Source organism: Glycine max, chromosome 2, assembly GCF_000004515.6.
Source record: "Glycine max cultivar Williams 82 chromosome 2, Glycine_max_v4.0, whole genome shotgun sequence".
NCBI lineage: Eukaryota > Viridiplantae > Streptophyta > Magnoliopsida > Fabales > Fabaceae > Glycine > Glycine max.
The window spans coordinates 40,001,457-40,013,429 of NC_016089.4; the positions used below are offsets into that span (position 1 = coordinate 40,001,457).

The window sequence follows — 11,973 nt, forward strand, 5'->3', positions numbered from 1 at the left end:
TTAAATTGATTGAACCATTATGTTGCCAAAGTAACCTCTATTATGTAAATTGATTTAATTAAATTGCATGGATGCTAGTATGGAATTATTTATGCGAATTATGCTCGGCCCAAAGGAAGACGCAATTTGGCCAAATAATAACACACTTGCGATGATAAATATGTGACAATTATTAAGTTTTTTTTTCATGAGAATAATAGTTGGTCCAAAGAAAGGCTATTATTTGTTAGAACTAATTGTCAATATTTGATCATTGCATTGAGAGTACCAATTACAAATTAATTTCTCTGTCCAAAGACTAGAATTAATGTTGTGCTAGGTATCATGTGATGGATCTGTTATGGGAAATATTTGCATGTCTTGTTATATATACTTTATATGACTTGCTTGATTATCTGTGAACATGTTATTTTTGTTCTCTTTTTAGTTAATATTACTAGTGTTGCAAATGTTACTGCCCAAGTGAATTCTATCCCAATGCTGAATGGGACAAATTTTAAAGTCTGGAAGGAAGCCGTAGAAATTGTTCTTGGCTGTATGGATTTGGACTTAGCATTGAGGACGGAACGACCCATTTCCACTCCAGAAACCTCTAATGAGGTAAAAAAAATTGAGAAGTGGGATCGGTCCAACCGAATGTGCCTTATGATCATGAAGCGCTCTATTCCAGGGGCGTTTCAGGGCTCTATTTCTGAGGGTCAAAGTGCAAAGAAATTCCTTGAGGAAATTGAGCAATACTTTGCCAAAAATAAAAAGGCGGAGACGAGTAACCTTTTGGCTAAACTCATCTCCATGAAGTATAAAGGCAAAGGAAACATAAGGGAGTACATTATGGAGATGTCCAATCTCGCATCAAAACTCAAGTCACTTAAGTTAGAGCTTGGTGAAGACCTACTCGTGCACTTGGTTTTGATCTCGCTTCCTTCACTCTTTGGGAAATTCAAAGTGAGCTATAACACTCAGAAGGACAAATGGTCCCTCAATGATCTTATATCTCACTGTGTGCAAGAGGAGGAGAGGCTGCAAAGAGATAGGACTGAAAGTGCTCACTTGATTTCGACCTCTCAGAATAAGAAAAGGAAGAAGACTAAGGGTGTTGCAGAAGATACTTCTCAGCAAAAGAAAAAAAATAAAGATGAGGAATTTACCTGTTACATCTGCAAGAAGTCGGGACACATGAAGAAATAGTGTCCCAAGTATGCCGCATGGCATGTGAAGAAAGGTAAATTTCTTACTCGAGTTTGTTCAGAAGTTAATTTGACTTTTGTACCTAAAGATACTTGGTGGGTAGATTCTAGTGCTACTACTCTATGACTATGAAGGGTTGCCTGTGGAGCCGACCACCAAGTGATGATGAAAGATTCATCTTTGTGGGTGATGGCAAGAAGGTTGCAGTGGAACCTATTGGAACTTTTAGATTACATTTAAAAACTGGATTTTATTTGGATTTGGTTGAGACTTTTGTTGTACCGTCTTTTAGATGGAATTTGATTTCTATTTCTAGTTTGGACAAATTTGGATTTTCTTGTTCATTTGGAAATAATAAAGTTAGTCTCTACCAAAATTCAAATATGGTTGTTCTGGTTCTTTAATTGATAATCTTTACATGTTTGACGTTGCTAGTTCCTATAATGAAATACTGCAAATATGTTCACATGGTACAAAATGAAAAATTGAATGAGAACTCAGCCACCTTATGGCATAAGTGTTTGGGCCATATCTCTAAACAAAGAATTCAGAGACTTGTGTTGGATGAAATTCTTGACCCTTTGTATTTATCAGACTTTGAGGTCTGTATTGAATGCATAAAGGGAAAACGAACAAACATAAGGAAATTAGGTGTCGGAAAGAGCTAAAGACATCTTGGAACTAGTGCATACAGACATTTGTGGTCCTTTTCCTACAACTTTTTGGAAAGGTCAAGCATTAAACATTTGCACATTTGGGGTTGTCCAATTGAGGCACGGCCTTATAGGCCATATGAAAGAAAGTTGGACTCAAGAATAATTAGTTGCTATTTTGTTGGCTATGCTGAACGCTCTCAAGGCTATAAATTTTACAATCCCACCTTAAGATCTTTTTTCAAGATGGGAAATGCGAGATTTCTTGAGGAAGTTGAGTTAGGGAAGGAAGAGAACATAAAGAATGTTGTCTTTGAGGAAGAACCTGTTATTTACAGTGATCAAGTCCTCATACCTATTACTGTTCAAGACACAACTCCAGTAATAGAAGACAATGTTCAAACTATTGACATTGTTCCAGAACAAGACAACAATGAGGTTCCCCCTCAAATACCTTTAGAGCAACCTCAACAACCTCAAGAAGTGTCATTAAGGAGATCCATTAGAGAGAGGAGAAATGCAATCTCAAATGATTATATTATATTTCTCCAAGAACATAAGGATGGTGTTGGTTTAACAGAGGATGATCCAATCAACTTCTGTCAAGCTATGCACAGTTCTAACTCTCAAAATTGGATTGATGCCATGAAGGATGAGATGAAGTCTATGAATGACAATGAGTTTTGGAATCTAGTTGAATTGCCTAAAGGTGTGAAACCTATTGGCTGTAAATGGATATTTAAAATTAAGAAGGATTCAAAGGGTAATATCGAGAGATATAAGGCTCGTCTAGTTGCTAAAGGCTTTTCTCAGAAGGAAGACATTGACTATAAAGAAACCTTTTCTCTAATATCTTTAAAGGATTCTTTTGGTTAAATTGTGTAATTTTAAGAAAATTTGTGTAATTTTAAGACCTCCCATTTATTGTATTAAATTGTCTTGTATTTTTGGTTAAATTGATTGAAACAACATGTTGCCAAAGTAACCTCTGTTGCATAAATTTATTTGATTGAATTTACATGGATGTTGCATGAAATTATTCATGTGAATTGTGCTCAGCCCAAAGGAAGACACAATTTGACAGAATAATTACATGCTTGCAATGGTAAACATGTGGTGATTATAAATAGTGTGATTTTCCATGTGAATAATGAAATGTTCAATGACAATCATTATTTGACCGGAATAATCATCATATAAGTTTTCCATGTGAGCAATGGAGTGTCCAAAGACAACCTTTGTTTGACAGGACTTATCACCAATATTTGATCAATGCATTGAGAGTACTACTTGCAATTAGTCTTTTTCAATGGAAAGATTGGGGATTAATGGTGCACTAGGTATCTTGTTTGGGTCTTGAAATTTACCATAAAGATTATTTGTGCATTGTATGCTTGTTGTTCTCTTCTTTAATTGTTGTTGTTGTTACTACTATGGTTTAAATTACTCATATTATGTGAATCCTAAATCTGCATGTGTAAAATTTGGAGTTTGAAAAGGCAGTCCTAAGTTGATATATGAGTAATCTTGGTATGTAACACTAGAAGTAGTAAAGCGCATTATGTGTTAATTGAAGAGAACAAGAAACTACGTGTTTTCATATCAAAAGTCTAGAAGTTTAGAGATCATTGGGTATTCTGACTTTGATTTTTCAGAATGTCTTAATAGCAATCACTCTACATAAGGATCCACATTTAACCATGTTGGTGGAGTTAATATTTTGCTATGAGACATCATACTAGAATTTATGATTGCTAAATTATTGTAACTGGTTTTCCTGTTGTCGCCAACATTAAGTAGCCATCAGGTGTTTATTGAGACAATATCTTAGCAGCCTTATTAAGGATTCAACCAAATAAAAGTTTGTTGACATAAAGTATTTGGTTGTTAAATAAAGAATCCAGAACATATAGATTTGTATAGAACATATAGGAACTCATTTCATGCTAGCTGATTCACTTACTAAAGGTATGACACTAAAGTTTTTTTTTTCATGAGCACACTGCTCATATAGGTGTAATTCCTAATAGTACCTTTGTTTAGTGGGAGTCTCATTTATGTTTTATATCTTATGTTTTCTAGATATTTGTATTATTTGGATTTTCTGCAGAAATAAAGTTGATGTTTATTTTGAGTTCATTTTGTGTGCAATGTTTGTATTGCATTTTGGATTGATCTCTATAAAGAATAAAGTTTGGACTAGTTGGAAATAGACATGATTAAGATCACATTGTATGTAATTTCCATGCCGCTTATCCATATTTGATCTATGTCATCGAGTATGAGTAACAGTGGTGATCATTGTGGCTTAGTCAAGCTAAACTGTGATGAAAACTTCAGTGGTTTCCTGTTGCTATATGAGATGGACTAGATTGTATAAAAGGAGTCTAAAAGTAAATAACATACGGTTGCGCGCCTAAAGAATTTTGTGATATAAATGTCTAAGGTTAATATGAAGCCCAAGTGGGAGATTGCTAGGAATTTTATAATTCTTAATTAATTAATATGGGCTACATATTATATTATAACATTTATATTAGTTATTTACATTTAAATGGGTTCAATATAAAGTGATCTATTTAAGTGAGCCCATTAGACTGCCAACAGATAATTGATATGGGCTTAATGAGCGGAAACTAGTTTGGCCCATTAGGGGATAATGGGAACCCTAATAGGTTTAAAACATAAGGCATGATTATGGTTCCCAATACACAAAATCAACAAACAGTTTCTCCTCTCCCCATCTGAAGAGAAAACGAAGGTCCCATAAAAAAGAAGGTGATTTGGTTGAGGAAGGTCATTAAACCAATTGTTCGTGACCATTGTCAGATTCCGCTGCGTGTTAATCAAGCTCTATGGATCCAGGTATTCCTTTAAACCTCTTGATAATCTGACGTAATGTGTTTTGGTGCTCATTTGGTACTGTATAAGGTTTATTGAAAATTTCCAACATTTCTTTCTCGAACTTATATTTATCTCCTTTATATCGTCCTTTTCAATCACATGACCTATCACATTTGCATTAAGTGTAAAATTTAAAATATTAGTGTGAAAAAAAAATTTTTACCTAAATTTCTTATCTATATTAGCAATCATCAAATTTTTAATCATATAGGTCAAACTCTCTTTTCAAACCTATATTAATAATACTTTTATTCATAATTGTTTGAATCATTTTAGACTATTTGGATATAAAAAAAATAATCATCATTAAAAATTTAAGTATTTTTTATGCCATCAGGGGTTTGTTGTACTTAGTTTGATTTCATAGTCAAATAAATCTAAATCTCAATCTCCATTCATTTTTTTAGGAACAATTGTGTCAATGAAGGAAATTTTGGAACCAATATGCTAGAAGAAAATAATAAATAAAATGAAACATTATCAAAATTTTAAAAGCAATATGATTTTCATAACTGAATGTATCAACAACATAATTGTCTATAGTTACCTGAAATTTTTAGCCTCAAATAAAGTTGACTGAAATGTATAGTAGGTAAGAAAAACAAAATGTTGAATGGATTTATAGTTGCTTATTTATAGATGTTGAGTTGGTATGTATTCTCAAGATTTTTGAATTTTTGAATCATCTAATTAATTATTAATTATTAATTAAATAAATATTACATTATGTATTTAAATAATATAAGAATGCTATCTAACGTAACTAAGGAAAAAAATAAATTTTAAACTGATGTATGTTTAAATAATAATTAAGAAAATATAATAATGTAATTCATATTAACCATGTTTTCATAAGTCATAACTATTAAATTATTTATTTAATTCAAAATTAGATTGCCATTAAATTAAAATTTTATTTGCAAAGTATCTTTAACTAATTAATGGTATTAATTAATTGCATTAATTATATATAACCATAAAAATATAATTCATAAAATTAAAATTCAACCACTAAAATTATAACCGATTTTTTTATAGAAATAACTGAAAAATTATAATCAATAAAAAATTAATATACCTTTTACAATATGATTAATAATATTTAAGACAATATTTTCATTTAATTTATATTCATATATTTTCATAAATATTTACTTAATATTAATTATATTATTGTATCACTTTAAAGTAGAAAATATATTATTAGATAATATTTTATATTTGACGTTTACTAAATGATTAGAAAATATCTTTAGAGTGTGTTTGGATAGAGGATTTTAACTGAGGAAAGTAATTTATCAGAGAATTTGAATTTCTGTTATTTAGAATTCATTGTTTGGATGCTTTTTATGAAGAATTTAAAATTTTGGAATTTTAAAACAGAATTTTAAACAACTAAAAATCTGGAATTTCAATTTTCTTCTAAAAGGTGAGAAATTGAAATTCTCTTCTTACAGTTTTCTTCAAGAAACACCGTCTGAGTTCCTAAAATATCGATCAAGTGTGAGCATAGAGGAACACATGTATAACTAGTACACCAATCTTATTTTCACTCTTTTTTTTCATTCATTTTTTTCATCCTCATAATTTTAATTTTTTTTATCCAAACACAAAATTTTGAAAATAAAAGAATTTCAATTGAAGTATTTGAAATTCTTAGAATTTAAAATTTCTCAAAATTTTAAATTTCTCCATCCAAACACACTCTTAATGATATTCAAATCACACTATTGCTTTTAAAATGGAAATGCTTATTTGGTCTCATGTGATTTTATTAGCTCCAATGCTTTTAAAAACCTTTTAAAGCTATACGACCATATAAAGAAGACAGCAACAACAGAACGAAAATTAAAGTTTTAGAAAAATGTTTGCTAATTATAATGTTTTAACATTTTTTTTTAAAATTTTATAGATAATGTTAGAGATAAACATTTGCTTATATATAAAAGGTAAAAGATAATCATACCTTGTAGACAATGTGTTTTGTTATAATAATACCTGCTAACGAATAAGATATTCAAATATATTTGAATATTAATAGGTTATGGATAACTTGTTTATTGGGGAGTCCGACTGCAAAAGGTCAGGCGTCCGCGCTCCTATATTTATTAAGACTGACGTGGAGGGTTGATGCGTATCTTGAGTGCCAAGTAGGATGTCACGTAGATTTTGTGGGTCCTGGACAGGATATTTTGTTAGTTTTCTTTTTGTTCATTCTAGGATAAAATTATTCTTCCTTTAAAAATTTATCTATGAATATTGTTCATCATTACTTCCAACGGTCATTATTAATATTATTTTATAAAATTAATATTTTCTTTAATATGCTTTAAATAAAAATAAAAAATTGAGCTAATTAACATATAACCATAAGAAAAGGAAGATAGGAGAAGAGCGACGTAAAGCTGTCAAAGAAGAAGTCGACAAACTCTTCCATGCAAACTTCATGAGAGAGGTCAGGTTTTCTACCTGGCTCGCCAACGTTGTCATGGTAAAAAAGGCCAATGACAAATGGCGAATGTGCACCAATTACACTGTTCTAAACAAGACATGCTCCAAAGACGCATACCCTCTACCAAACATCGACAGGCTGGTCGATGGAGTGTTTGGATTCTAGATGCTAAATTTCCTGGACGCCTACTCTGGATACAACCAGATCAGAAAGCATTCTCCAGATGAGGAGAAAATGACATTCATCATTGAAGATGCCAACTTTTTCTACAAGGTCATGCTATTCGACCTCAAAAACGCAGGCGCGACATACCAACGACTAATGAACCGAGTCTTCAAACAACAGATTAGACAAAACGTCGAGGTATATGTGGACAACATGGTTGTCAAGTCTCAAAGCATACCCCAACATGTGGCAGACCTGGAAGAAGTCTTTGGGGGAACTACACAAATACAACATGCGCCTTAACCCTGAAAAATATACTTTCAAGGTAGGCGGCGACAAGTTCCTCGACTTCATGATCACACACCGGGGGATTGAAGCCAACCCCAACAAATGCACTGCCATACTGGAGATGTGCAACCTAACCAACATACAAGAAGTTCATAAGCTTAATAGTAGACTAGCATCCCTGTGACATCCTGGAAATTTCTACCCGGAATTTTCGAAAAAGATGTATTTTGAATGATTATATATATATATATGTATTATTCAGTGTATATGCATATATGTTCTTGGTAGAAATAGGAGTAGTGGGGGCAAGATACGCGGGTTAGGCTAATTAAGGAAGAGAAATCCATAACTGGGAGGTTGTGGGTTAATTCTTAATTAATTAGTTTAAAAATCATCGTTTTGCGTGCGACTTAGAATTTAACGAAACCAACCTCTGAACCACGCTCGGGGTTTTATTCTGAGCGTTTTGATATATATATTGCTTGCTTTCGAAAACTGGCCCCGACGGACGCAGAGAAACGCGAGGAACTGGAACCAGAGAAATGGCACGCAAATCGAGGCAGGATTTTAGCGTTTCAAAGGTCAGGTTTTTCTCACTGTTTGTGGCTGAGTATGAGTCACAATTAAAAGGGAAAGTGGGCCCTTCTTGCTCCACTCAAACGGAGACATGTGGCATAGCTTAAATAAAATAATAGAAAAAGAGAAAACCCTTTATTTAAAACCAAAAAGCTTTTCTCTCTCCTCACTCAGCCAAAGCAGAAAAATTCAGAAGCTCTCCCTCTCTCTCACGCAGCCTTCTTCTTATCTTCTTCCTCCACCATTGTTTCCCAACAAAGCTCCAACCTTTGGCCATCATTTCTGCTCCAAATCGCGAAAGGAGGGCATTTTCGGGGTCGTGAAGTGCGTGTCTATGAGTGGGACTTCGAAATTTCAGGTTTGGGTGGACTTCTTTCTCCTTTGATTTTTGTGGGTATGGGGTTTTGGGAGATATGATGGGTAGTTTTGTTAGTTTTCTGCTTCATGGTAGTTATTTGTGAAGACTCTTGTTGAAAGTTTGTCGAAATTGCCATGTTTGGATGAGTTAAACATACCCATTCTGTTTTAGGGTTTTTATGATGATGCTTGTGATGTTCATGTGCTGAAATTGCTTATGGAAACTGTTAGAGATGAAGGGTAGAGTTAACCTAGGGTTAGAAAGTGAGAATGTGGTGTTGTGAGTGGAAAAAGAGTGAGGCTTTGAGAGTTGGAAGGTTAAATCTGGATTCTGTGGTAAATGGAGGTTAAAGTGAGTTAATCTTAGCTTGAAATTCCATTTAGAACATGTGAGAAAGGTTAGGCTGTGCTAGAGAGAAAAACAAATGACCAAAGTGAACCAAGAGCCATTTCTAGGGCAAAATTGGGTGTTGAGGAGTCAAATTTTGATTCGGTGGAATTTTAGGTGTAAATTCAGTTTGAGCAAGTTTAGATTGATGTTATGGACTTGTGTGAGGTGAGAGTCTTCTTCAAATTTACCTCATTCTAAATTTCACTTCTCAAACCTAGAAAACCCATTGAATGGAGGGGTGTTGGACACCTAGATTCTGTGTTGCTGTGTTTTGAAGCTTGGTTTTGGGTTAGACATGATTGATACATGATTTGGGACTTGTAGGAATTGATTTGGGCAAGATTGGATGAGAGGAAGTGTGATTTTCAAAATCTGCACTTATGCAGAATTTTGCTGTCAAAATAGGTGCAGCAGGATTTTGGCTTTGTGCAGAAAAATGCTTGTGTGTGGTTGGCTGTGGAAAGAGTAGTGAAGAATGAGTTCTGAATGTTTGCTAGTAGATCCCAACGGTCAAAATGTAGGCTTATGTACTATAGACTTCCAGTAAAATTTTGGAGTCGATCCAACGGTTAACGAATTGGATCGAAGGAATTGTTACTGGGGTCTTTAAGTGAGAAAAGCTGTGATTTGGTTGGTGTTTTGGCAGAGTTTTCTGCCTTTGCTCTGTTTTGCTTGGCTGTGATAGCTGTGCTGTTTGAATGTTGTTTTGCTTGGATGTTGTGGAAGCTTGGGAGGATTGATGGGGACCCGGTGTTGAGAGAAACGAGGATATGGGCTACGTGGGAGTACGTGAGCTCAGTTGGAGGTGGGCAACAGGGGATGGTGGGTTTATGCGCGCATTGTGGATGTGGAAAACTTGTTGTGCACCATCGCCCGACCGCCACCTAGTACCACATGTGATGGGTACCCCATAATCCTACAAGCTTGAGATGAGGAAGTGTTGAAGGGTGAAACTTCCTGCTTTTATTGTTGACCACAGAGTGGTACCTGGAGATATGTCGCGGGGGTCAGGAGACCTTGGGGATGTTAGGTGGGGTGCTATTGCCCAAAACCAAGCTTGACCAATCCTGACCCAACCCGAGCATAGTCAGTCAGTGAGAACCTGTGATGTACCTAAGCAGGCGAGCTCCTGGCAGTCAACAGATAAAAGGAACAAAGACCACAAAGCAAGGAGGCTTGTGGTGGCTGGTCAGCTGTGAAACTAGATTGATATGTGAGATATGGTCTCTGGTAATCGATTACCAAGGGTGGGTAATCGATTACAAGGCTTAAAAATGAAGACATGAGGCTAAGATGGTCTCTGGTAATCGACTACCACGGGGTGTAATCGATTACCAGGCTTGAAAACGAGGTCAGGAAGCTAGGGAAGCCTCTGGTAATCGATTACCAAGGGGTGTAATCGATTACCAGGCTTAAAAAGGGAACTGGGAGATGGTGGAGGCCTCTGGTAATCGATTACCAGCCTGTGTAATCGATTACACAGAGGAATGGGTCACTGGTAATCGATTACCAGGTATGTGTAATCGATTACACAGTGCATTTTTGCATATTTCATGTCCTGAGGCTGTGTAATTCAAGTTTAGCCTCTGGTAATCGATTACCAAGGCTGTGTAATCGATTACCAGAGATGAAAATCCTTAAGATACTCCTTTTTAATTGCATGTAGTGGTTATGAGACGCATTTGTGCGGCGGCATAGATAGATTCTTGTGAAAGAGTCTACCCCTTTCTTTTCTTTCTTGTAGATCGTGATGGCGGCGCAGCTAATCCGTGATCGAGTAGAGATGGAGTGCCTAGAGGGAGTTTAGGAGACCCTCGAAGGCAACACGAGGTGCCGATTTCGGGGCACCATTCGATTCACGGCTACTTCTTTGGTGCATCCAGATGAACCTGCACGGACGCTTCAGCGCACTGTGGAGTGGATACTACCCACGCCTACACCATATCGTCTAGTGGAGTCCGTCCAAGTGATCGAGGTAACGTCATCCGAGGAAGACCCCGAGGAGGATCTGGAGGAGCTACCTCCTGAGCCTGCTGTGGATGCCCTTGACTTTCTAGAGGGTGATGAGGATCCACTTCTTGAGGTGGATTCTCCCGAGGAAGTCATGTCGGCATCTGAGGCAGACTCTACGGAGGATGGTGGTCCGGGGGAGATGGCGATCAGCGGAGGCTCTTCATCCTAGTGGACAGCTCTTTGGATTCGTTTTGTATACTTTTGAGGGTGGGTGTATCTAGGACTGACTGTTAGGTTTACTCTTTTGTTTTTGTATGGGTAGACCTGATGTATAGGCATTTGATGATTGTATACATGTGGCTGAAGCCACCACTATGAACACCTTTGCTCTGGATGACACTGTGTATTTTGTAAAACTCCCATATTTTGGACAGCTTTAAATGATGAATGCATTTATGATCAATCTTGTTATTTGAAAAGAAAGCATTAGCAACTTTATTTGTAAAAGAGTTTATCGACTGTATTATATTCTTTTGTTTTCACGTGACGACCTAAAGTAATGGCTGGTACATTCTTCCTTTCGAAAAAGCAAAATAGTTTAGAGATTATGAGCGGTAAGAAAGAAATGACTCCGAATAGAGTTGTGAACTGGCCATTCAGGACTTTATAGTGAGGATTTTCCTTCTAAACCTAGTTATGGTGAAAAGAGAAAGAAATGAGAAAGAAAAAAAAAGAAAAAAAAAATTTACCATGGGTTTTGTTATTTAAATTATTACTATTAAACCAGTCATTAATTTAGGGACGCCACAATCCCTATCCAAGTTCCTCCCAAAGCTTGCCGAAAAGATGAAGCTATTTTACAAACTGCTCAAAAAGACTGAGCCTTTCTCATGGGACGAGACTTGTGAACAAGCCTTCCCGGCTTTCAAGAAGACCATTACCACACCGCCAGTTTTGAGTCGACCTACGGCAGGAGCACCCCTACTCCTATACCTCTCAGTAGCTGACGAAGCCGTCAACTCAGTCCTCATACAAGAGGAAGGGAA

General features: G+C 35.7%; 1 protein-coding gene across 1 annotated transcript; it reads left to right on the forward strand.

Annotated features, from left to right (window-relative positions):
- Positions 1–477: 477 nt before the first annotated feature.
- On the forward strand, positions 478–1,188 carry LOC113000693 (uncharacterized). Its single transcript, XM_026127332.1, has one exon. The coding sequence runs from the start codon at positions 478–480 to the stop codon at positions 1,186–1,188; it is 711 nt and encodes a 236-aa protein (XP_025983117.1).
- The last annotated feature ends 10,785 nt before the right edge of the window (positions 1,189–11,973 follow it).